This window comes from Osmia lignaria, chromosome 8, assembly GCF_051020975.1.
Source record: "Osmia lignaria lignaria isolate PbOS001 chromosome 8, iyOsmLign1, whole genome shotgun sequence".
NCBI lineage: Eukaryota > Metazoa > Arthropoda > Insecta > Hymenoptera > Megachilidae > Osmia > Osmia lignaria.
In genome coordinates this window covers 3,771,752-3,799,268 of record NC_135039.1, presented here as the reverse complement: position 1 = coordinate 3,799,268, position 27,517 = coordinate 3,771,752, and the positions used below count along the sequence as shown (strand labels likewise).

Genomic DNA, 27,517 nt, shown 5'->3' with positions numbered 1-27,517 from the left:
CCACTCGTCACCCGCCGTCCGCTTCGGCCTCTTCCTTCTCCGCGGCGTCTGCATCATCGGAAATTGTTTTTATCTGAAATACAATAATGAATGTTTTATAAGAAGAAAAAACAATCGTAGGAATTCAGTGGCTACTGTTGTAGACATAATTTCCATTTCACGAAAAATCTAATTCCGCCACATTTATTACATAGAAGAATCAACGCTTTTACTTACTTGCGACGTTGACGGCCTCAGATTCTCCTTTCTCTTCCCTCTTATCCGACTTCGTTCCTTAGACCTCTTTCTCCTGTTTCTTCTATCCTCTTTCTTTTTCATTTCCTCCTTCTTTTCTTCCTTTTCTTCCTTGTCCATCTGTGAAGAAAATAATTTATGTATAGATAACGTAATATTAATTATGTAAGATTATACTTGCCGATTATACATGATTAGGCAGCATATTTGCAGTCCATTTGTCCTGGTAACGCTGTCTTCAATATACCTATATATAATTTTTTAATTTTTTTCGAGAAGAGGAAAATGCTGTGTTTAATTTCTCAACGATAAAAATGTTCATGCAAAGATGAACGAAGATGAATGAAGATAAATATTGCAAAAAGGAAAAGTTAATGGAAAAAGATGATTAAATAAATTCATTGTAACGTTTTTTGTCGGATTTTGCTCAAATTTAGATATGTTGTATTTTTTACTGATATATAAACGTATCTCGAATAAGTCGAAGGTACTTTGGAATATTTTGTATAATTATAGGAATGAAAACTACAGGACATGAATAATTTCAAGAATGGAATAAGAAAAAAATTGTTTCAGTCTAAAAAATAAATTTTCAGTTCTACGCTCGCTTCGCTCCAAAAAACCTCTTCTCGGGAATCCTTTCTTCGAAAATCTGTAACAAATTTTTTAAACAAAACAAAGAAATATAGTATGGCGTCGCGTAACTCACGAGATCGTATGATCCGCGAGTACAATTGCTATTTCGTGCAATTGTGAACCACCAACAGAGTCAGTGGTACTGCACTTTGCAGTGCAGTGCGACGCCGGACAGTAACAGTATTTTTTATTACTGTCCGCATAAGACCTTTTTTGAATTTTCATAGGTCACTATTTTAAAATGTGTATACCGGCGTCGAACAACTCACGAGATCGTATGATCCGCGAGTACAATTGCTATTTCGTGCAATTGTGAACCATCAACAGAGTCAGTGGTACTGCACTTTACAGTACAGTGCGACGCCGGACAGTAGTAATATTCCTGCTACTTTCTGAGAGAGACCTTTTGCGCTTTTCTAAGCTTGCTCTCTCCTCTGTTATAAATTGAGGCTCCCGAATGGGCATTCCCCTATTGTACCGGCTATCTATTAATTCCGGTAACATGCACAATAAATAAAATTGAATTAATTTTGGCTCCATATTCTTTTGCCAAAAGTTATCGTCTCTATTGACTCTAATGTACTTTAACCCTTTTCGGGTCCAAATACAAAATAAGCAATATTTTCTACCTGTGATATGTAATTGTCCTTGTACTTGGTAGTAATAGTAGTGGTTCCTGTTCAATGCATTTCCTTCTGCGTCTGCAAATATACGCCGAATAACTGCAACAGTTTTGATTGCCTCCTCCGGCAATAAATTCTCCGCCGTTTTCGGACATTTGATTTCCACAATGCCCTCTTCGTCTATAAGTCCATCTGGCGAAGCTCCTAAGAACGGGACGGCACTATCAATAAATAATCCACATTCTTTAATTTCCACACCAATGCACACACTTAGTTCTTCACGTGCGAATTTTTCGCATTCCTGTCCGTATTGTACTGCAGGTGCACTAATCAGTCGTGGATACACTAACGACTTCACTGAATTTCCACAGAGCGTGCCAATTCGACGACGGCATATTCGTCCGAAATTAGACGCCGTCAATAATTTAGATTTGTAATTCAACCATCTCGGATTTTTCGTTTGACCGATGGTTTCTTCTTCAATGGCATCTCTTCTATTTTGCCAATTCTGTAACATTTCCATATGTTTTTTTTGCTCTAATTCATAAATATTGCTAGCCATATCCGGCTTTTCAGCGTTTGGTCCGTAATTGGAATCCTTTTCAGAACGGAATTGTTTCCGCGCGTGCTTTGTAATTTTTTTTTCCTTTCTCTTTTCACTGTATTTCTCATTTTGTTTCTTCCTTGTATTTTCTATTTTGCGTAAAATAGCGGGCGGTTTCTTGTTCATCGCCGTATTCAGACGCGACAACACTTGTTTTGTGTTATACTGTAGGACAGCAGCAGCACATCTTCCCGTGTAAGATCCCCTCTCGCCGAAATTCAATCTTTTTCCTCCTATATATTTTGCGATGATTCCGTTGAAACTTTCGACGGCATTATTGTTGCTGTTATACAGCAAACTCTCAGCATGCGCCAACAGAGGTCGAAGTATTTGTTTAATGTGTTCGTACACTCCCATCTTCAGCAATTCGGGAACAATGTTCTTTTCATCTTTTTTACTCGTTCCATCGCAGAAGTATTGTAGTTTTGAACAATCTGCGTGTTCACCAAAAACATGGCTAGGAACATTGTGTATGTCGGCATACAAATTCTTAATTTTTTCAGCGGTTGTTACTTGCTGACTGTATCTGTACTCTGCTGCTTTTACTATGTCCGCACGCATTCGCCGAACGCTGCTTTCAACGATTCTTCTGAATGGACCAGGTGTTGTCATCTTTACAACTTCTTTCATTTTTCTGCAAAAGTTTCGCAATAAATGATTCGTGCATTCAATTTTTTTTACACGAATCTGTGCTTTATATGGATCTGCATCTATAATTTTTTTATAAACACTGCTATCCCCATCAGCAATCAGTGTTGAATAAATCAGCCCACGTTTTTCTACGCTGGTCTTGAAACCTTCAACTATAGCGTCACTTTCCATAGCCGTTGATGCTTGGCTTGCGCTCCAATTTTTAGAACAGGTGTGCTTTCGTGGCTCTTCTTTCTTTTTTGCAGCACATCGACAAATCCTGCACACCTTGTTTCTCACACCGATAAATAAAACTTTCTTCGTGTGATATCCAATTATAACGCCGACTCCAGACGCGGAATCGTACGTTCCAGTCCGGTATGATCGTTTCATCCAGCTTCCATCGGCCACAACGGGGATGTGAGGGATTCCACATCCGGAAACAATATCGCCTCTTTCAATGGCCAAGCGTTTTTCTTCCTCTGCCGCTGTTACCATCTCTTCTTCTGCAGCAACAATTAATGTTTTCACTATTTTATCGTGATGTTTTCTAAACTCTTTCTTCGACATGGAGGGTATGTTCATCGCTGCAAGGAACTCTTCCATTTGGGCATAACTGCCTCCATTCACAATTGTTCCAGCAACGGCACACTGGTTTGTTTCCATGTGATTGCTTTCGTCAGGTTCACTGTGGATTTCACCTGTATATTTGCACATATCGCATATTACACTGAGAGTGGTCCTCAGACCCGACCGTTTCATGCCGGTTATTTTCAGGTGTCTGATTCCACAGTCTTCCCTGTTTTTAGCATGGTCACCTATTTTTTGAAATTCGGCAAAGATGTGCTGCATGTCCACGATACTCAAGCCACTGGGTAGACAGAATTGTTCTTCAGGCTCGTTCGTTACAGTTTTCTCTATGATCAATTCTTCATTTTCGGAAGTTGTTCCTTCTATATTTAATCCATCTTCTGTATTGTCCGTTTCTTCAATTTCAAACAATTCTTCCGTCGTTTCTTCTAACATTTCTGTACAATTTGTCGGTTCTGTTTCTTCATCCAATGGCAAGTAAATTTTCTCGGGAGTGTATGTTTGTCCATCGGATGTTGACGGCTCGGAAATATTCTGAAGGGCTAAACGCCGTCTTCTTTCGCGACATGCTCTTTTTTTTGAATATCTTTTCGTACTAATTGGTAATTTTGGCCGACGACTTTTATTTTTTATTAAACACTGATTTTCATACTGATTTCTTATATCTTCAACCATGACAATATTTTCACTATCACTCATTGTCACTATCCCACAACAATATTCACCTCTCACTTCACTTCACACTTTCAAAGCTTTGAAATAAATTCTATGATGTAATCTATTCCTTGCTTCGAATGCAACTATCGTGAAAACTGTCGCGAAGACGTAAAACACAGTACCGAGAAACAGAGGGTACCGCGGTGGGGAGTGTTTCTAAGGACTACGAAAAAAAAAGAACAATGACGTCGATATTTATTATAAAAAAAAAGTTTTGAGGTTGGATTCATTTATAAGATTATAATTTCAGATTGTAAGGAAAAAATATAACATGAAAATAAAAATTCAATCTGTAAAATTAGAAATTAGAAAAGGGTCTATGTTATAAGTCAGTGACCACGGTCCTGATCCCCACCACCATGCCATGCGAGTGCTTTCAGCATCCATGACAAAAGACAGTCGAGCTTCAACATGGCTGAAGACAAGGTGCGTATAATCGGCAAGCAGAATGTTTCATAATATTACGTTCTTTACACAGATATTACTTTCATTACAGATGGATGTAGATAAACAAATCGAAGAAAAGAAAGAAGAAAGAGAAAAGAAAGTAGAAGTTGAGGAGAAAGAAGCAGAAAACAAACAAGAGAACACAAAGAAGGAAGAAGTGCCGAAGCGACAGGAGGAACAATTATCAGCATCAGAAGTAAGTAAAAACGTAATTTTTCTATGTAATACATGTCGCACAATTACATTCACGTGAAACGGAAATCATTTCTACAATAGTAGCAAATGAATTTCCACGATTATTTTTTGTTTTTTAATAATGTCACAATTGTAATAAAATTTATTATATTTCAGATTAAAAAAATGGTAAAAAAAATGATATATGGAGGACACCGTGGCGGCCGCCACGGAGGAAGAGGTGGGCGATGGGGCGGCCGTCGTGGCGGGAGAGGAGGACGCCGGGGCGGCGGAAGAGGCGGCAATCGCCCTGTGATTTTTAATATTTTTTAATAAATATTTTATATTTTTAATTATTTAATTTATTGCTATAATAAACAATGTAAATTATTACATATCTGCTTATTTCTTTTTCCCTTTGTACCGAATCTTCGGCGAATGTTCGCGATGAACCCGCGGGCGAGAATATTCGCGAAAGTCAAAAGCGATGTTCCGTGCGACAAAACACAGTCCGTCTCGCCAAGCCATCGGTATCGTCAGCTTGTTTTCTCACTCGCACTTGCACGCATTACGCCGTCCGCGCGATCAGCTGTCACCGGCGAACATCGGCCGCTGATTCTTTGTTCTGTATTTATAGACGCGTTTGGGGTTGGTATAACTGTAATGTATAAGTGTACTGTAAGAGTTAGTCAATAAATTAGTTTCAAGTGAAACTGTTGACATTATTAATGTCCTGTAGTTTTCATTATACGTTATGTGTATTATTTCGTTCTTGCTGTCTCTCTTTCGTTCGCGCTGTTCTTTTGTATGCCCGGCAGGAATCAAAATCTCGTCAGTAAATGATAGATACATAAATAGGAATACAAACAGCACATTTATATCGCCTTCTATGTCTTTTCGCATATAGAATATGCTAAATATTAAAAAATGTACAAGTTGTATAATTCATTTATCTGGCATATCTCTGTAATTTCATTGATAAAAAAAGATGATTATACATATGAATAAAAAAGATTTATGGTTGCACACATTAATATATGTATTGTTTTATTCTCGGACTTCTTTCTCGGCTCGAGCCGATTCATTGTGTTGATGGTTACAATTGTAACAGGTGTGAACAGCGTGACAGAAGTCTAATACGTTGCGGCAACTATGCCTTACTTGTGGCTATATTCACGTAGCCGTTTGTGATGGTAAATTAGAATTTACATTTATCGACTGATTTCTGCTTTTATCGACCCTGATGATAACGTGGTCAAATATACCATCAATGCCTCTGACGGAAAATCAGTGAACTATTCTTCCGTCTATTTGACGTCTGATGCGTGCAAATCGTAAATTTCGTTTTACGTCTTCCAGAAGTGATAAATTGTGAAAAGTCGAATTTCAGACATTGTGCTAGTTCAAGGAAGGGTGGTCTGGTGTGCTATGGGTGAAAAAACCATTAAATCGTCCAATATTTGCTAAAATGCAGCCGAACGCAGCATTCGGCAGCCATGTTGTTTGCCTACAACATCGTCTGTCTCAATCTTACAGTGTCGAAAATATCATTTTTCTCAACGTATGGTGTTTATTAGCGTTCAAACGGACCAGACCACCCTGTGGTGAAGTCCACCCGTGGGTGCTGTACCCGCGAAAATTTCATTTGTGCAATTATCGAGACGAAAAACGAAATCTACGAAATCGAGTGTCTCTCTCACGCATGGCATATACATGCATGCTTTCCGTTGATTGTGTGAGCGCACGCATACAGGTCATGGCAGAAGGAGTCTGTGCCCTTAAGCTTGGTAGCGAACACTGCAGGACGGTATCGTCGCTCTAGAGCCAGTGTACTAATAGGCCGCATCCAAGGAGCTTCGGCTTTCGCTCGCTCGTTAAGCTTGGTTGCGAACCTATCACGTATGAGAACCGCTGCGAACCGGTAGTTGAGCGCTCCGGGTCTGACGCAGAACCTTTGCCGCCTTGCCTACAAAAGAATCTATGCTACTGAAAATCTATGTAGTAATCGTATCATAGACCCGTGTCAGACTACGATCAGAATCGAAGTGAAACAGCTCCGCGCGGCACGCTCGTATTTATACCGGAGATCTGCTTACGTAGCAGTTTTTTCTACACGTACTTTCGATACCGGAAGTGTTTGGACTTTGACCGGAGTGTACGTGACTCCGCGCGTATCGCTATCTCCGTCTATGCATAGTGCTATCTCTCTTTATTCTGCGCTCTATTACTATCTCTTTCTATGCGTTATTCCTATCTCTATCTATGTGTTCTGTGTCGATCTTTTATCGACGCGGTAGTATTATCGACGCGACAATTTATCGATATACATTTTTGGAGTATAAATTTTGTTAAAATATAAATATTAATAAATACCAGATTCTTTTATTAGTTATTAGATATGAATATAATTATAAGAAAAAGATACAAAATATAATTAAACTAAATGTTACAATATTGGATTATATATAAATAAAATGAAAAAATAAATAAAAGTTTTAACAAATATTAATGATGAAGTTCTTTTTTTATTTACTCTTCTTCTTGCGGAATGTTACAGCCTTCCCCCTGTGTTGGTCTCTTGTCCTCAAGAGACTTTTTTGTTAATCGTTGTTGCTGGCAAGTATGACATTGGCATTTTTCTTCATCATTTCGGGGGGACGCGGCCAATTTTCCAAAATATTTGATAATTCTTGCATGCCTTCTTCTTGGATCCGTTTTGTTTAGTTTTTTGAAGATTTTCCAATTTAACTCCGGGATGTCGATGAGGGTTAACCTCCATGGTGTATCTTCTTTTTGTATTTGATGCTGTGTTGGAGCCTTTGGAGATGTTTGGAATAATTAGTAAGTTATTGAATTAAGGAAAAGAAATATACCTGTACCTCATTGAGTTGTTTTAAGGCTTTTCTTAAGCGTTTCATTTGTTGGCTTTTGCCGGCGCGTCGAACCATGCTTGCGATATGGCGTTTGTGTAGGTGGCGCTTTACGCCTTCTTTCTTTCTTCATCATTCCTTCTCTGTTTTTCCTCGTCTAGGAAAGACCAAAATGGCGGTTAAGGGCTCTCATTGAATAAAATATTTCTATAGAAATAAAAATTACAATTTATTTTGTGTGCATTGTTTTTACATTAATATTCATTGCCGAAAAAGTTCTTTTAAATAGAATACATTGGGTTCTCCAGATGGAAGGAGTGCCCTTTCCCAAAAAGCTTCTTGAGCATCATTATCCATATTCCTGATTGAGTCTTGGCAGGTGGTACAGGCAATTGTGGGTCGGAAGTCAGCAAATTCCCACTGGCATGACATACAGCGCGTCTGCTTTAACCCGTACTCCTTTACAATAAAGTGGTGCTCCTCGATGTGCACCCATTGTTCCCGAACTTCAGGTCTAATTCTTCTTGCACAGTGGAAGCAAATTGTTCGAAAATGTAATTTCTACCGCCAGCACGCGGACCGCGGCAGCACTTAGCAGCGCGACCGGCAGCCACCTTGGATGCCGGTCAGGCCGACTAATCAGGGAGCGTTATGTCAGCAAGAAGAAGCCAACGGTTCTTGCTGCGACGAAGCCGGTTGATCGGCCATTATCGTTTCGTTCTGCATTGCATCGACACGTGCGACACGCAATTTAGAAGGATCACCAAAAAAGTGCTCAATCTCGATCAATTCACGATTGTTTAACTCGCATGAAACAGCCAACGGCCTTCGCGACAGCGAAAACGTGTGTGTTCGCGTAAAACCCGTATAATTAATACAATTATACGGTGCCACGTGTTGCACCAACACGTGGTTCTAATACAGCTCAAACTCTTGTTCATCGCAACGCGAGTGGACGTGAATACGATCAACGATCCTCGATCAACGATCCTGTGAATTTCTACATACTGTAAATAGTCTTGATTGTTGTAAATATACATTGTGTCTTGTGCAAACTCAAGTGCATTTTCTCTGTCCGTATCACTGCCGATCCCTACGCCGAACCGGTTATACCATCTCAAACTCAAAGACTTTGTGCAAGCTCGAACAGTTTTGAACATTTTCTGGTCCTTCGAGCCGGATCGGCAGTGGCGGATCGTGTGCAGCAACAACGTTGTGTGACTCGAACTCAGTGAAATCTTCTGTGCGTCATGAGTGACAAGGAAGAAAAACCCGCCAAGGCAACGCCTCAAACGTCCAAGCCGGGATCGAGAACGGCTTCACCGACGCCGGTTGCAGCAACGCTGGCAGTACCGACGGCACTTCCAACAGAAGCACCTCCACCGACGGTGGAAAAACGCGCAACGCGCTCATCCTCCCCAGCAGGCCTCTCTATGGAGCTGACCTTCAAGGCCAAGAGCCAGATGAGTAGGGTCGAGATGCTGCGGAGGATCATGGATAAGATGCCGGAAATGCTCGACGAGACAACCCCAAAGGACATCGAATCCATCTCTGCTCAGGTGGACGAGATTCACAAGCTCTTCCAGAAAGAGCACGCATACTTGGAAGTGACGTGGCCAGCAAGCCAAGCTTCCCATCCTTACCTGAAGGAGGACTATTACGAGCTCGAAATGGGCGTGGTGCTCGAAGTGCGACGTCGCCTCGGCAAGTTTCGTGTCGCCTTCGAGAAGCTTCGCGAAAGGCGCGGGGAATCAACGGCTCGACGAACCCCATCCAAGTTGCCCGAGTTGACGCTTCCAACGTTCACGGGCAGATACGAAGCATGGCCCGCGTTTTGTGAATTGTTCGCGTCCATTATAATCGACAATGAGCGCCTCTCAAATGTGGAGCGACTGCACTACCTACGGTCGTGCCTTCGCAGTGAATCGCTACGCGTCATTGCGAACTTGCCAAGCACAGGCGAATCGTTCCCCATCGCATGGGCGAATTTGAAACAGCGTTACGAGAATAAACGAATAATTATCTCATCGTTGCTTGACAAGCTATTCTCTACGTCGCCCGTGCAACAGCGAACCGCTGCGGCCTACCACAACGTGGCGGCCAATCTGCGCGACTACAATACGTCGCTACGCGCACTAGCTTCACCGGAGGAGCTTTGGAATTGCACGTTGGTGCATGTCATGTCGCGTAGTCTTGACAAGACTACGCGAGAAGCCTGGGAAACCAGCTTGGGAACGACAACGGAGTTCCCCAAGCCTGAAAAACTAGAAGAATTCCTCACAACGAAGGCTCGAGCTCTTGAAAGAGTTGAGCTGCCAGCGGCAGCTCAAGCGCACGCTCAGGCCAAGGCCAAAACCACCGGTCAACGACCTGCACTCACTACCACCCAGGCAGCAACGATCGCGAGGGCTTCAGCGCACGCTTATCCGTGCGACTGTTGCCAAGAAGATCACTTCGTGATCTCGTGCACGAAATTTCGTGCAATGACAGTGCCGGAAAGACGACGTCTTGTGGACAAACTGTCCCTCTGCCGTAATTGTTGTGGCCGACACACGACGGCAAACTGCAAGGCGGAGCATAGGTGCAAACAGTGTGGACGTCCGCACCATACAATACTCCATTTGCCGCCTGCACAACCAACGGCCAAGGCTCTAGCCGAGAAACAAGAGGAGGCGACAACGTCGTCTTCAACAAATGCACAATAAGGTGTAGGTGCAGTCGTCGCACTATCAGCTCAAACTCAATGGGTCAACGATCCAGCTCAACCGCCAACACCCGATCAACGATCGTGCTCGCTTGCAACGCAAGCTGAGCTAACGCTGTTAGCAACAGCAAATGCACAAGTCATCACATCATCCGCAACCCACAATGCAAGGCTGCTCGTCGACTCCGGATCGGAGCTCAGCTTCGTCTCTGAAGATCTCGTCGAACAGCTGGGACTACAACGCACTCAATCAACGATCTCCATCACTGGCATTGGTGGCAAAAAATCAACACAAACTCGAGGTATTGTATTATTACATTTACAATCTCTTTACAATACCTCATCAGTTTTGATACAAACTCACATATTACGAACTTTAACTGCAACATTGCCATCTTCTGAGGCACCCAAGGAAGACTGGCCACATCTCAACCGTCTCAAGTTGGCAGATCCTGATTTCTACAAACCAAGAGCTCGTGTTTATTCATCATTCAATGCAACGATTTTTCAAGACAGCGACGCTGCTCTGAGAGAATTGCTGACGAAATTCTGGATCCAAGAGGAGCCTCCAACGGAAACAACATCTCAACTCACACCTGAAGAACAAGAGTGTGAAAATCACTTTCTTGCAACGCATGGACGTGATACTACTGGGCGATACGTGGCGCGTATTCCTCTTAAATCAAATACTAAAGTCTTGGGCACTTCTTACAGTACTGCTCGTTCCTGTTTGCGACGCACGCTCAACAAGCTCAGCAGGAATCCGGAGTATCGTGAACAATACCAACGGTTCATGAGTGAATACGAGGACCTCGGTCACATGAAGAAGGCTTCTTCAATCTCGCTCAACGATTCTTCAATTTACTATCTTCCACATCACGGAGTTTTCAAACCTGACAGCGAAACAACAAAGCTGCGGGTCGTCTTCAATGGCTCAAGTCCAACAACAACTGGACTTTCTGTCGACGACATCATGCACACTGGTGCAAATCTTCTGCTCAACATCACTGACGTTTTGCTGTGGATTCGACATCACAAATGCATCTTCGCGACGGACATCACCAAGATGTACCGTCAAGTGCGAGTACATGAAGACGATTGGAACCTCCAACGGATACCGTGGATTGATGAGGAATCAAATGAAGTCCCATACACACTGACAACGGTCACCTACGGTACCAAAGCTGCACCATTTCTAGCTGTCAGAGCCCTGTTACAACTTGCAGAGGACGAGGGTCAACGCTACCTACTGGCAGTACCATCAATCAAACATGCAAGGTATGTTGACAACATATTTGGTGGTGCAGATTCTCTTGATTCGTTAATTGAAATTGCTTCACAATTAACTGACTTGTGCAACGCGGGCGGTTTCCCTCTTGCAAAGTGGCACTCAAACGAAGCCTCTCTGCTTGAAACCATCGTGCCTTGTAATAATTCTCAAGGTACATCAATCTCACTAGACGACTGCAATACCAAAACTCTCGGATTGCGATGGAACACTGTCAACGATAGTTTCACATTCACTACTAAATCTCACCACAATCTCAATTTTACAAAACGCCTTGTATTATCTGAGGTAGTACAGATATTTGATCCGCTTGGCTTTTTGTCACCAGTCATTATTCGAGCGAAGGTACTCCTGCAAGAATTATGGCTTCTCAATCTCAAATGGGATGATCCACTGCCATCCCATGTTACTACACGATGGATTGCGATCAGAGAAGATCTTACAAGTCTGGCCAGACTCTCTATACCAAGGTGGTTCAACACCTACAACAATTCTACAGTGGAATTACACGGCTTCTCTGACGCTTCACAACTCGCCATGGCAGCAGTAATTTACATTACTGTTTTCTCGCCGTTCACAGATCTCAAGGTAACGTCACTGGTGTGCTCCAAGACAAAGGTCGCACCTCTCAAAAAACTTACAATTCCCCGACTCGAGCTCACAGCTGCGCTGATATTTGCAAAATTACTAAAATACGTTCAAGCTAATCTCAAACTCAACATTGCTGCAATTCACCTGTGGACGGATTCTCAAGTAACACTTACATGGATCAAATCTCACGCATCACGATGGAAGGATTACGTCAGGAATCGTGTAACACAAATTCAAGAACTAACGCAAACTGCAACTTGGATGCACGTTCCTGGCACATCAAATCCTGCTGATTGCGCTTCAAGAGGATTAACTACAACTCAGCTTGAACAACACGAGCTATGGTGGAGGGGACCACCATGGCTTTTACAATCTCAAGAATCATGGCCTGTACAACGCAACGCATCTGACGACACTTGCCTGCAGGAGTGTCGTCCAGGAATCTCGCACGTGTTAACGTGCCAAAAAATCGATTATTACTGGGACTTGATTCACAAATATTCATCTTTGCAAAAACTTTTTCATGTTACCTCAGTTTGTTACAGGTTCATCTCCAAACTGAGAAACACAACTGCTTCAACGAGGCTCTCAAACACGCCAGCTGATTTGGAAAAGGCCAAAATCTTCTGGATCAAGGCCACACAATCAGCATACTTCTCACACGAGCTCAAGATGATGGTCAACAACCAAACGCTGCCATCGTCTCACGCCTTCAATCGACTCACGGCCTTCATCGACGATCAAGGGGTTATTCGAGTTGGAGGAAGACTCAGCAATGCTCAGTTAACCTACGAAGGTAAACACCCTGCAATCCTTCCACGTCACTCACGTCTGTGCGAATTGATTGTAGATCACTCCCACAAAGCAACGCTTCATGGAGGGACACAACTCACACTACGTAGACTACGCCGGCCCCATCGCACTCAAGACGTGGAAGGGGCGAGGTGCGAAAACACAAAAGGGCTGGATCTGTGTTTTCGTTTGCATGACAACGTCTGCTGTTCATCTGGAATTGGTTACCGACTATTCAACGGATGGATTCGTTGCCACGTACCGACGGTTCGCTGCAAGAAGAGGCATTCCACATACAATCTACTCCGACTGCGGAACAAACTTCATCGGAGCAGATTCAGCATTGAAGTCAATGTTCGTCGAGGGCACTCAAGACAATCAACGATTGGCCAAGCTGTTCGTCGACGACCACACAACTTGGAGTTTCAATCCACCTGCTGCACCGCACATGGGAGGAAAGTGGGAGGCAGTGGTCAAGTCTGTCAAATACCATCTCAGACGCACGGTGAGTGACACTTTACTCACTTTTGAAGAATACTATACTCTTCTAAATCAGATTGAAGCAACGCTTAATTCACGACCACTGGAGCCTCTCACGGACGACCCTGACGATCTCTCAGTGCTAACACCAGCTCATTTCCTAATCGGAAGAGCAATCTCAACACTGCCTGAGCCATCTGTTGAACAGGCCAACATCTCACCGAGAGCCAGGTGGCATCTCATACAACAAAAATTACAACAATTCTGGAAGCGCTGGTCAACTCAACATCTCCAACGGATGCAATCAATCTCTAAGTGGCAGCACCCTTCCAACAACATCCACGTTGGATCTCTGGTGCTGCTTACAGACGAGCGCTTCCCACCATGCAAGTGGCCTCTTGCTCGAGTGCTCGCAGTTCACCCTGGACCAGATGGATTGACGAGGGTCGTCATGATCAAGACGGCCACCTCAACTCTAACTCGGCCAATTGCAAAGTTGGCTCTACTACCAGTAGCGGATCAGGATTCATCACCATCTTCTACGAGCTGCTGATGGCGGGCGGAATGTTCGAAAATGTAATTTCTACCGCCTGCACGCGGACCGCGGCAGCACTTAGCAGCGCGACCGGCAGCCACCTTGGATGCCGGTCACGCCGACCAATCAGGGAGCGTTACGTCAGCAAAAAGAAGCCAACGGTTCTTGCTGCGACGAAGCCGGGTTGATCGGCCATTATCGTTCTGGTTAACACAGCGATACCACGTGTATTATCAGTCTCGACTAATTCTATCGTTCTGTCTCAATCTCGCCAAAAAAACTACTCTCGCGACCGTGCAGCAACGGCCAATGGCTAGCGCGAACTCGCGGGTTCTCAAATTATTTAAATCCGCGTAATTAATACAATTACGTGGTGATACGTGTTACACTAACACGTGGTTTTATACAGCACGAGCTCAAGCTCAATCCACCGCGACGCGTGTGCGAACATCTTGATCAACGATCAGTATACTTTCGTGCAACGCACAATTTACTGTAAAATACAATTTTGTACATAGTGTATATAATTAGTGTTCATAGAATTATACGTTGTGTTTGTGAAATCAACTTGTGTACGATTCTCTAAATTTCCGTCTCACTGCCGATCCCTACAACCGAACCGGTCTCGCAAACTCAATAAGTTTTTTGAACACAAATTCTTCCCGATCGGGGGCTGTAGAAATGCTGGAAAGCAGGAATGCAGTCCAGTAGACACAGTGCTTCAACATCAATGGTTGTTTGTCGTATTTTCTATAAAAATTATTGTATCACTTGGCGTCAATAGAATTTATATATATTTTTTATTTATGTTTTTTTTTTTTTATATATATATATATACGTATATTGTTATTTAATGCTTACTTTTTCCTTCCTTTTTCTGCCTTATTTCGATTTTTAATTTCTTTGCTTTTGGGTGGTTTCACTTCTCAGCTCAGTTTCACAATGGTAATTGCTTTTGCACAGTAGTGTTCTTCATGAACAGTTTCCACTTGCTTTCAACGGTTTTTTGGGTTTTCGTTAATACGCATGCGCGTGTTCATGAACTTAGTGGATTTTTGTGTAGATCTTCACGTTTGATCTATGATGTTGATTGGTAAATAGGCCCTCTTTAGCCTATCTTTATGAACGATTCGCTTTTTATTGGGTCCTATTGCCAATTCTATGTTATTTGGTTCTATGTTTCGAAGTATAGTGTATGGTCCAGTGTATTCCTTTTCAAATTTGTTTCTTCTAGGCGGGTTTAACAGCATAACTTTTTCACCTGTTTCGTAGTTTATTGGTCGAATTTTTCTGTCGTAATAGTGTTTTTGTCTGTGTTTTTCTTTTTCCAAATTTGATTTTGCTATTTCTCGTAAATTGTGCAGTGTTTGAATTAGTTTTTCGATATAATCGGGGTATGTTTTTAAATTATCAATCGGTTTAATACTTGATGGTTGACGAGCTTTCTTCCCGAAAACTAATTCGTGTGGTGTAAATTTTGTTCCTTCGTGGATGCTGGTGTTGTAGGAAAACATCGCTTGTGGTAACCATTTGTCCTAATGTTTTTCTTTTGAGATATAATGTTTTAAATATTCAATTAAAACATGATGGCTTCTTTCTAGTGATCCATTTGATTGTGGATGTAATGAAGATGTTCTGTATGTTTTGATTTGGAAGGCTTTAGCTAATTTCTTCATTAATGATACTGTGAAACATGTACCCTGGTCTGTAAGTATGGCTTTTGGACTACTTTTACGTTGCGCGTCGAGAGAGAGAGCGAGCGCGCAACGTAAAAGAAGAAAGAATAAAAATATATTTGTAAGTAAGATGTTAAGATAGAAAATATTGAACTTGATTCTTCTTATTTTTGGGCGATGTGAAAGGTATCGCTGCCACCAGTTCTGACCGCGTATGACGCAGAAAGCGTCCTCTACGGTCAGAACAAATTAAAAGACGGAAATTTAGATATTAGATAATTCCGTTGGGTTCGTCAGTGTTCTAGGTCCCATACGGGTCCCTCCTTGAAACGCTGTGTTGGCGTGCGTGGATTTGAAATGTGAATGATACTGGAAATGACACTGAATGGAAATTGAAAGAAATGTTAATATAGTTTAGTGTGCAAAAGAAAAGTAAATTTAATTCAAAATAACTATTGAAGCTAACAGAAAACTGAATTCCAAATGACTATTGTTGAATACTAAATAAATTCTGCATAAATTACTGTTAGTTACTATTAAATGAATTCGATTAGAACAATACTGATTTACAAGGGTAAAGATGCTTAACCTATTGTTAATATAAAAGTGACTGTAATCGGAAAAGATATTTGACCTTTGTTTTACAATGAAACCTTCTAATACAATTATGACCAGATTTGAAATGTAAAGTATATTTTTAATGCAGGACGACTGCCTCGACCAAATATAATAGAAAATTAAGGTTTTTGGCGGTTTCTATCCACAAGGTAACGACCTGAACGAAGAGGCTCCTACAACCCCCGAAAGGGCTTTACAGGTCGTCCCTGATAAAGTATCGTAGTCGAAACAATCGTTACACACAAATTCGCGATGATTCAAAATTCGGAATACATAGTTAGAATAACAGTAATATCTAATTGAAGAAATTACTTCTGTATCACGCACTTTTATCATATGTACGTATGTACATACATATGTATATATATAAAACTTAAATATTAAAAAAAATATCAAAGAAAGATGCAGTTCAACTCCTTCTTTTAACTGCTTCCCAAGTTAATGTATTACATAGTATTAATATATTAAAAATGTATTTTTATGTATTAAAAAAACGTTAATGTATTAAGAATCAGAACTGAAACCGTAATATCGGGATTCGAACTGATTCTCCTGGTTTCTTAATTCAGCCATATTGCCATGGACGAAATTATATTATTTTGTCGATTCGTCGATGCTGCTGCCACGTGATTTAGCGGCTTGAGCATCGAGCCGATAACGTAGAAATGACGAGAGCAGCCGAACTCTGCCAAACCCGCAGAGCTCACACGGACACGTGGGACAACGCACTTGTGTTAGATGAAACGATGCGGTAGGGGAGTCACTGGAACGTCGTGGAGAGGGTAAAAATTTGTCCCACGTCCCACGGTCCTGGCATCAGTGGGCCGAAGCCCCGAGGCAACTCATCGATCATGGCATCGATCGGTCCTACTATAGTCTAATCGCACGGGAGTGGGGATGCCGCCGCGGTGGGGGCCCGCGATGCGCGACGCCGCGACGTCTCGAGGGGTATACCCCCCAGTGGTGGGGATGGTTTCTTTGCAAATATCGTACAGAACTTTTTAGCTTATAACGAGTCTATACTGTATGTAAATATGAAAGTATTTGGAGAGTGAAGAGATCCGTCTATGACGGGTGTAAAGTCGCGGAGTTCTCTCTCTCACTGACAAGGAGAGTGCAAGGCCTTCGTCTCACCGATTTCGTTGAAACTTTGCACACTTATAGATCTCGTTCTCCTGTTTACGAGTATATACCATTATACGGGCAGATACTCAGTAGTTTTTGAGATATTTATAATTAAAGTTTTATTATTACTTTAAAGTAGATTGTAGTTGCGGCGACTACCAAGTGTAACGGTGGCGCAGTTGTAACGTATCAGGCTTCTACATCGACGATCCAGGGTTCAAATCATGCGTGGTGTGGGTATGAATTTTTTGTTGTTCCAGTTAATTGAATTGCACAATTACTTGTTACCTCAACCCTGTACCTCAACCGGGAGGGTAGTTACAGGGTAAGAAAGAAAAAGTAGTTTTTGCCAGTAGTTGTTCTATGCGGATTCTAAATCACTGGCGTCAGCATTTTTTTTGCTGACTCAGTAGAAATTTGACACCATCAGCAAAAATATGATACCCCCCACCCCGACAACATCCACCCCTCTCCCCACCCCATGACCTTGAAGTGAAATTTGACACCACCGTCAGCAGAAATATGATATCCCCCGACAACCCCCACCCCTCCCTCACCCTATAACCACCCCCTCAGCAGAAATAACCACCCTATGACAACCCCCGCCCTATAACCACCCTATAACCACTCCCTCAGCAGAAATAACCACCCTATGCCAACCTCCGCCCTATAACCACCCTATAACCACCCCCTCAGCAGAAATACCCGAACCACCCCTCAGCAGAAATAACCGCCCTATGACAGCCCCCGCCCTATAACCACCCCATAACCACCCCGTCAGCAGAAATACCCACCCTATGACAATCCCCACCCTATAACCACCCCCTCAGCAGACCAGACCCCGCAGTAATTTGACACCATCAGCAGAAATATGATACCCCACCCCCCATGACCATGAACTATTTTTGTCTTATCGGAAGACGGCACAAGGCCCCAAGTGGAAATGAGATTTTTTGTTGGCGCAGCAAATCTGACGCTGCAATTCGCGACTATACAAGGTAGAGGTTCTGCTCATGACCTTGAACGAATTTTTCTACGTCTTGGAAATGCGGTTTTGTTGACGCTGCAGAGTGAATAGCAATTAAACACTTTCGTCAATGACAGCCCCACTTTAATAAAATGGGAGAAAATTGGCAATGTGCGTCATATGTAGTTTGACAATCAGAAGTGCAAGGATACTTAACGCGTTTGTGGAAAAGAGAAATGGAGGCCACGTTACTGCAGGAACTCGAACGCATCACCGAATTATTGGCGCAGCGGGCGATAAACATCAATACTGAAGATGAGCGTTGTGATTGCTTGATGCAATGTGACCAGTGCATCGAATTGATAGACGAACGATTACAAATGGGAGACGATTTATCAGTAGAAGGATGGCGAGACATAGAAGCATACAAAGAAAGAATCGACGCCTTGCGTAGAATATTCTATCGTGACAAAAAGCAATACAGTATAGACTCGTTATAAGCAAAACGCTCGGGACCGGACTTTTGCTTATAACGTGTAGTTCCACCATTGTTTGATATTTGCCGACTGCTTCGACATAGAACGGTTTGTTTTCGCTCCGTCCTCTTTTGCACTCAAGGTCCTTTTCTACGTTCGAAGCAGTCGGCTAACATCAAACAATAGTGGAACTACACATTATAGGCAAAAGTCCGGTCCCGTGCGTTTGGTTGTAACTAGTTTACATGGTAAATATGGTCCGAATTATATCGTGTTTGGTATCATTTTAATTAGAAAAATGTCAGAAATATCATGGAAAAAGGTCTATAAAAAAAAACTGAAAAATAGCAAAGTTAGGTTGTTGCATTAGTATTGCCTCACCGATATCTGATCCAAGATCATGTTACGCTACTCGGCGAGCGAGCTTCGCGACGTCTCGAGGGGTATACCCCCCAGTGGTGGGGATGGTTTCTTTGCAAATATCGTACAGAACTTTTTAGCTTATAACGAGTCTATACTGTATTACTAAACGAACTTGCTTGTATAGAACAACTTTTGACACAACGTATTGCAGCCATAAGTAGTAACGACGACCGAAACGCATGTCTGGTGCAATGCAATCAATGCATTGATTTAATGATAGAGCGATTGCAACTGGAAAAGGACTTATCAACTGGTTTGAAAAATAGCTTAACAGCCAGGATAGCGAGATTTAAATCGTTAAGAGCAGAGTTACACGGATCTGTAAAAATAGGCGAAGGTCAAAGGAGAACAGATGCTGAATCACATGCATCATCATCATCATCTCTTATCTGGGAGGATGTAGAATCAGCTTTCCATAACCGGATAACTACAGGAATTATAATCAACACCGAGCATATTGAACCACGAAACTTTTTGGAAGATGCTAGAAAAATAGTATTCCAACGTCTAGCGGAAGTTTTCCAAAATCATTCATGCATAAAAGTGTATACGGTGTTGTATGGGGAGTTTACCGCTAATAATAAAACTGATGTGAAAAGTTTCAGTGTGAGAAATAAACAATTATTTTCTACATCAAACTTGAACGATTGGTATGACAAATACGTTGTGAACTCAACTTTAACACTGATGGAAGAATTTCAGGAACGGGATAGTGGTTGGGCAATATCGAAAATTCTGCATTTGATGTTAAATATCAATAAATGCAATCCGATGCATGTTGGTTGTTACACCGACATACCAAAAACAATCATGGACAAAAGAGCGGTAGTAAATGTGGCAGTTGACGATGATACATGTTTTGTCAGATCGATAGTTGCAGCATTATATCCCGTCCATGTGAATGCAAATCGGCCATCATCGTATCCCAACTATGACACCGTTTTAAATTTGGAGGGCATCGCATTTCCAATAACGCTTAATCAAATACCAAAATTTGAGCGCCAAAACGATGTTTCGATAAACGTTTATTTCTGGGACATGAATGTGAAAAGGTGTGCTCCGCTCCAAGTCACCACTAACAAAAGATTTCGTCACGTTAACCTGCTGATGCTTGAAACGCCCAACCGTAATGTGCGCCACTTTGCATGGATTAAAAATCTTTCCCGGCTTGTTTCAAACCAGCTCAGTGCACATAAGAGTAAAACTTATATTTGTGACAGGTTTGTATCACGCCATTACCATCTATTTTAGTGTATGCGTTTGTTCTTTTTGTACTAATGCAGTTACTTTGTTTATATGCAGATGCCTTCATTACTTTTATGTGGAAGAAAAGTTATTGAAACATACGAAGGACTGCATGAAGATGAACGATTGCGCAATCATTCTACCATCGAGTGAGGATAAAATAATAAAGTTTGATAATTTTTGTCACCGAGAACGTCATCCATTCATCGTGTACGCCGATTTCGAATGCATGCTTAAGAAGATTAACAGTAACATCAATCAAGGACACTGCAATGCATACCAGCAGCACAAAGCATATAGTGTGGGATATTATTTTCACTGTTCGTACAACGCATCGGTGTGTGAGTATCGCGCGTATCGGGGTCCTGACTGTGCGGAATGGTTCGTGAATGAACTTGAGAACCTTGTAAGAAAAATTGCACCATTATTAAATACGATTGTGCCCATGACAGATTTGACGGGTGATGAAAAAGAAAATTATATGAATGCAACGCATTGTTATATTTGCGAAAAACCGTTCGACATCGACGAAATAAAAGTTCGAGATCATTGCCATTTCACTGGTCGTTACCGAGGACCTGCTCATCAGGGATGTAATTTAAATTATAAAAATAAACGTTTTATACCAATAGTGTTTCATAACTTATCGGGATACGATGCCCATTTTGTAATAAAAGAATTGGTAACGATTATCGAAGGCTCGACATCAGTCTTGCCAATTACAAAAGAAAAATATATTTCATTTTCAACGAATTTAAAACGTTACAAAATTTCGCTTCGATTTATAGATTCATTCAAATTTTTAAATTCAAGTTTAGATAAATTGAGTTCGTATTTAGGGAAAGACGATATGACGATTTTACGGCCACAATTTAATTTTTTGAACGAAATAAGATTCGATTTGCTTACACGAAAAGGCATCTTTCCATACGATTATGTTACCGACTACATGAAACTGAACGAGACGACATTGCCGACATGTGACAAATTTTATAATCAACTAAGCGACTGTGCCGTTTCACAGCAGGATTATGACCACACGATAAAAGTCTGGTGCAGTTTTAATATAAAAACACTTGGCGAATATAGCGATTTATATCTAAAAACAGACGTTTTATTATTGGCCGACATTTTTGAAAATTTTCGTAGCAACTGTTTGAGAAGTTACAAATTGGATCCTGCATATTACTATACTTTACCTGGTTTTACGTGGGATGCAATGCTGAAGCACACGCGTATCGAATTAGAATTATTGACAGATATCGATATGCTACTTTTCATAGAGCGCGGCATACGCGGCGGTTTAAGTCAATGTTCTAATCGATACGCAAAGGCCAATAATAAATACATGGATTCGTACAATTCCGAAAAACCATCGCGATATTTAGTATATTTCGACGTTAATAATTTGTATGGATGGGCAATGTCGCAGTATCTACCTTACGGCGAGTTTAAGTGGTTAGACGATAATGAAATTAAAACTTTTAACATTCATGCAATATCCGAAAATTCGAACATTGGATATATTTTGGAAGTCGATTTGAAATACCCGCTAGAATTACACGATAAGCACGCAGATTTACCTTTTTGTCCAATACGCGAGAAGCCTCCTAATGCCAAACATGAGAAACTACTCGCTACAGTTCAGGATAAGCAACGTTACATCATCCATTACGGCAATCTTCAACAATGCATAAATCATGGCTTAAAAGTTTCTGTAATTCATCGCGTTTTAGAATTTAAACAATCTCCATGGCTTCGCGAATACATTAATTTAAACACACAACTTAGAACTGTAGTTAAAAATGATTTTGAAAAGAACTTATTTAAATTAATGAATAATGCAGTCTTTGGTAAAACTATGGAGAACGTTAGAAATCATGTAGACGTTAAATTAGTTACAAAATGGGAAGGTAGATACGGGGCTGAGGCCCTGATAGCAAAACCAAATTTTCATAGCAGATCAATATTTTCGGAACATTTGGTTGCAATAGAGATGCGAAAGTTGGAAATTAAATTTAGAAAACCTGTCGTGACTCGTGGCAATTTCGTGGGTTGCCCGAAACGTCATATTAATTTCAAAATTAATTTCCATTAATTAATTGTCTATTCTGGTCTCCGAATAGACGATGAGACCAGATGATAAAAAACGTGCCTGAAACGATGGCTATATCGCAGTTATTTTTACGTCGAAGTATTACTTTTCTGATTACCGAAAACTTGTAAGAAGAAGAAGAAGAAGCTGTTACGTCCCTAGTTATAACCCATTTTCGTCTTTCGCCATTTCAAGGAGGTCTCGCTCTGGAATCCGCGTAACATCAGCGTTTTCTCGCTTAGCGACGCCCGCGATACGAAATCGGGGAACTCGCGGAATGCGATGGCGAAAACCCTTTGCTTGCAGGTTTTCGCAAGCAAAGAGCGTGACCTACTCCCCTTTTGGGAGTATAAGTTATCGCCACAATGCAGGTACGCCAGTTCCGTGATAGCGTAAAGCAGAGACGAAGTTCTGTCCGTTCGTAAGGCTAAACTCGAAACCAGGAAGATCATCAACGACGTGCTCGGCCGACGGTTCAACACGAGTGTATCCCCGTAGTCTGAAATAACAGACCCATAATTGGACCAAGTCCAGGAGTGCACCCGTGTGCTGTGCAGGACCACCACCAACCGCTTGTATCTTCAAGGTCGAGTCGTGGCCACGCGTCGCGAGTCTAGTGTATCGTCCGAACCGCGAAGCAAGTGAAAACCGAGACCCTCAGTGTGAATGACCAGCGAGTGAATACGAGAACGAACGAGTGACGAACAACACCCGAAGTCAGCGAAGGGTATGTAACAACAGAGACAGAATATATATATCTATTGAAGACCCATACATGTCTATCTTTAATTATTGAACGCCCCATCCTGTACTCCTATACTACCTGCGAGGAAGGTCAAGGCACGCTTTAGCGTTTTGATCGGCAGAACCCAGAACATAGTAATAGCGAAATAACCACCCTTAAGGTGGGACGTAACAATTTGGTGTCAGAAGTGGGATCCGTTAATCATACGGATTCACGTAATTTAAACAAATATCGAAATTCTTTCATTTCCGTGGCTTAACGCGCCGTAACTTGACCACACCCTTGCTACTTTAACGCTCGCCTTCTTATAACTGTCACCATGCCTCTCGTTCACGGCACGATTCCCTCTCGCAACCCACCACCGCCTCCTACATCCTGGCCGTCCGTAAGAGACACACGGAGCCTCGGACAATCCGGGACATCCCATTATGATTCATGGTTCATCGCCGAAAGGGAGGAGAAAAAGGTGGATCGCGTTTTAGAAAAAATCCCTGATTTCGACCCTGAGAAGGTTTCGTTCGAAGATTTTCTGACCGCAATTCATGAAGTAAAGTCACGAGTCCCGTCCGGTCTAGAGACCAGATTTCTCGAAGGTCTTATGGATAAATTAGTTCAACACGTTAAATTCTATGTAGAGCATCAGAACTGCACAAGCCTCGTCGACCTCTTAAAGTTGCTTCGAAAGAGATACGCTCCTAACAAGACCTATAAGGAACTCTGCTTAGAACTCGGGAACCTCCCGATGAGGGACGACGAAACGGTCCTAGAATATACGCATCGTTTCTCGAAGCTACTTTATCAGGCATCCGCCAGCGGTCGCGACGAAAAGGGCGACGAATTCGACCCCGAAAAATTCGACATCTTAGCGGGGCGAGCCTTCATCCGAGGCTTGCCATCAAAACTATCGCAGGCCGTAATGACTGCCCGGAAAACCACACTCACCGACATCATGGACGAGGCACTCTTGATAGACAAAAACGACGCGAAAATGAAAAAATCAGCCCCTCCGACTAAACCACCGGTCAACCCTTTGCCAGCAACCCCTCCTTCACCATACGACTACAATCGCACCTGGTCGGAGTGGCGGGAACCGCCACAACAGGTGCAACCGGAATATCCTAGCCACCCATACGGTTCTTGCTACACGAATTCGGTCCAGCCCGCGGCCCCTCCGGTAAATACGTGTCAATCTCGGTACACAGCTCCACCGTGCGGGGCCGGATGCCCACACGGTTGCGCGCCATACATGCCCCCGCAGCCTTCTTGGTTCTGCGGGTGTGGCCACGCTCAAAGGGCGCCACCTCAAGGCCCACGCTATCATAACCACTATCAAGCACACGGAACTCAATATTCAGGCCAAACGAATTATTCAAATAATTATTCACGCGGTCCAAATCGGCGCCAAGGACCTCGCCGACCGCCAGGAAATAGCTATCCTGAACGTGGGCGCGATCCTCCGCCAAGACTAGATAACAGGCCGTCGCGCAATAACACTCCAGACAGAGAAAATTTAAACTTCAGTCGCGCCCGTTCACCCGCGGACAATCGAGCGGGCGCAGCTTTTACGCCTCGCCGCGATCCCCAACAGCCACAAGCGAGTCCCCAGGACTCTTACAGGCTCCTTCGCCGCGAATCCGGATCCGCTCAAAGGAACTGAACAAAGGCAACGGAGAATTTATTATAGACACCGGCTCGATGTTGAACTTGATTAAGTCAAACGCGCTACGGACCGACGCGCCGATCATTAAATGCGAGAGCGTCAGCGTAAAGGAACTGCAAGGATACATCATCGCTGCCGGCATTATAAGCATTAAAATAAACGGAAGCCAAACTCTCTTTTACGTCGTCGACAATCCGGATTTCCCTGACGGAGTAATAGGCCTCTTAGGTAGCCCGTACCTCCTGCAAGAAAAAAGCGAAATTTCCTTTCACCATAGAGCCCCAGTAACGAGCAAACGGCCGATTCATCCAATCGGATTCTCGAACTCACGGGAGATAAAAGAAACGCTGACCTCTTGCCAACGCGACCAGAAAGCACCACGAGCGCTCCTCGGTAAACAGGAATATACAAAAGTTGCGTCAGCCGATTACACAAACGATAACGACGAAGACGCGGACCGCGCCGTCGAAGAGCTGACCCAACAAAATTCTCGGGAATCGGGTGAAGAAACGCGCAACGCGACCGACATTATTGACCTACCTAGGCCGCTGACACCGCTGACAGACGAACAGCTGGAATTTCAAGGCGAAGATCTAGGAGACTATGTCGTCACGCAACTAACCGACGTTGAGAGAATCCAAAAAATTAATAAAGCACTAAAATTAGATCATTTAGAAGATAAACCGCGACGCATGGTCGAAAGTATCGTAGCACGTTACGCGGATAGATTTCTTATTCCCGGCGATCCTCTGGGAGACACAAAGGCAATCGTTCACAACATCCCTGTGGACGACAAGATTCCGGTATTTACACGACAGTATCCCTTTAGCGTCGACCAGGAAAAAGAAATATCGAAACAAATACAGAACTTAGAGGATTTAGGGGTAATAGTTCCCTCGGACTCCCCGTATAACTCGCCCCTCTGGCTAGTTCCGAAAAAACCGGATTCGAAAGGAAATGTGCGCTGTAGACTTCCGTAAATTAAACGCGAAAACAATCGACGACCGTTTCCCGATTCCCCGCATATCGGATATTTTCGACCGGTTAGGAGGTGCAAAATATTTCGCTGTTTTCGACTTGGTAAATGGATTTCACCAGATACGCATGGCCCCGGAGGACCAGGAGAAAACGGCATTCTCGACTCCGGATGGACACTACGAATACGCGTGCATGCCGTTCGGTTTGAAAAATGCGCCCGCTACTTTTCAAAGGCTTATGCAGCTCGTTTTGAAGGGACTAATTGGTAAAATCCTATACGTATACATCGACGATATAGTAGTTTACGGACGCACGTTGGAGGAAATGGAAACACGACTCGAAACTCTGTTCCAACGCCTTCGCGATAATAACCTCACTCTGCAACCAGATAAGACGGAATTTCTAAAGAAAGAGGTGACCTATTTGGGCCACATCATCTCGTCCGAAGGAATAAGACCAAACCCGGAGAAAATTCGAGCAGTAGAAAGTTTTCCGACTCCGACCACGCGAAAAACATTGAAACAATTTTTAGGATTGGTAAATTACTATAGGCGATTTATTCCAGATCTGTCATAACAGGCCAAACCTCTGACAGAACTAACCAGTCCCAAGAAACCCTTCACATGGACCGAAGCTCATCAGAAAAGTTTTGAGGCATTACGACAGACACTGTGTAAAGAACCGGTTTTGCTATCCGAATTTCGACGAGCCCTTCATTATCACCACCGACGCATCGGACATCGTTGTCGGCGCTGTCCTAAGTCAGGGCAAAATAGGCGAAGATCCACCTATTGCCTACGCGTCGTTAGCTCTCACGCCGGCTCAACAAAATTACTCGACAACGGAGAAAGAATGCTTTGCAATCATCTTTGCCGTAAAACATTTCAGAACGTACATATACGGCAGAAAATTCACGCTAGTAACAGACCATCGTCCTTTACAATGGCTATTCTCGGTCAAGGACCCAGTATCACGCCTAGCCCGCTGGAGAATACTCCTAGAAGACTATAATTATGAGATCATATACAAACCAGGTCGAGTAAACGCAAACGCAGATGCCTTGTCAAGAAATCCGGTACCATTTGCACTACCAATAATACCCTCAGATCAGATCACCAACGCAGAGGAACCCATTGCAAACCGGGTAAGAGCACGTCGGGCGGCCCAACCTAGGCCAAATTACGAGGAACCACCATCCATGATCCTGGACGAAACACAATCGATAGAAAATATAGAACCAGAAGAGATCGAGCCCAATGCAAACTCCACCATGATGGATGACAACGTCACCACGGAGCAAGAGCACGAGGCACTGGCAACTAGTACCTCAAAACCAAGAAAACGCGTATCTTGGGAATCACCTCTCTCCACCCAGGAACCTATACAGCCATCCGAGGATCAAGCTGAACCAGAACGGGAACCATCCTCACACGACCTCTCGCAAACAAATACCGTCGAACAATCGACACGCATCTCCTGGGACTTGCCATCCCCAGCAGAATTATTAGACATACCGCAATCGACCGTTAGGACTCCCGAATTTACTCGTAAATGGAAAGACATTGACAATATTTACGCGCCATATCCACAGGT

The 27,517-nt window shown here is 42.9% G+C and overlaps 2 protein-coding genes and 1 long non-coding RNA gene across 3 annotated transcripts; 2 read left to right on the top strand and 1 right to left on the bottom strand.

Moving 5' to 3' along the window:
- On the bottom strand, nucleotides 1-759 carry LOC117610882 (uncharacterized). Its single transcript, XR_013062560.1, has 2 exons — nucleotides 217-759; nucleotides 1-73 (listed from the first exon to the last, which is right to left on the bottom strand). It is a non-coding gene; the product is annotated as an uncharacterized LOC117610882 (long non-coding RNA).
- Nucleotides 760-3,975: 3,216 nt separating this feature from the next.
- On the top strand, nucleotides 3,976-5,037 carry LOC117607335 (uncharacterized). Its single transcript, XM_034330912.2, has 3 exons — nucleotides 3,976-4,461; nucleotides 4,532-4,678; nucleotides 4,834-5,037. Exons 1-3 carry the CDS (start codon nucleotides 4,447-4,449, stop codon nucleotides 4,987-4,989), a joined length of 318 nt encoding a protein of 105 aa, XP_034186803.2. The 5' UTR covers nucleotides 3,976-4,446; the 3' UTR covers nucleotides 4,990-5,037.
- Nucleotides 5,038-8,776: 3,739 nt separating this feature from the next.
- On the top strand, nucleotides 8,777-13,821 carry LOC143305538 (uncharacterized). Its single transcript, XM_076689570.1, has 4 exons — nucleotides 8,777-10,058; nucleotides 10,239-12,905; nucleotides 13,237-13,406; nucleotides 13,555-13,821. The coding sequence occupies exons 1-4, from the start codon at nucleotides 8,777-8,779 to the stop codon at nucleotides 13,819-13,821; spliced, it is 4,386 nt and encodes a 1,461-aa protein (XP_076545685.1).
- The last annotated feature ends 13,696 nt before the right edge of the window (nucleotides 13,822-27,517 follow it).

Bases quoted from the DNA above. Each gene is read 5' to 3' on its own strand.
- LOC143305538 (XM_076689570.1), top strand. From the start codon at position 8,777: ATGAGTGACAAGGAAGAAAAACCCGCCAAGGCAACGCCTCAAACGTCC. The intron at 10,059-10,238 runs GTAATTGTTGTG...AATAAGGTGTAG, and splicing joins GGACAAACTGTCCCTCTGCC to GTGCAGTCGTCGCACTATCA. The intron at 12,906-13,236 runs GTAAACACCCTG...TCATCGGAGCAG, and splicing joins TGCTCAGTTAACCTACGAAG to ATTCAGCATTGAAGTCAATG.
- LOC117607335 (XM_034330912.2), top strand. The intron at 4,679-4,833 runs GTAAGTAAAAAC...ATTATATTTCAG, and splicing joins AACAATTATCAGCATCAGAA to ATTAAAAAAATGGTAAAAAA.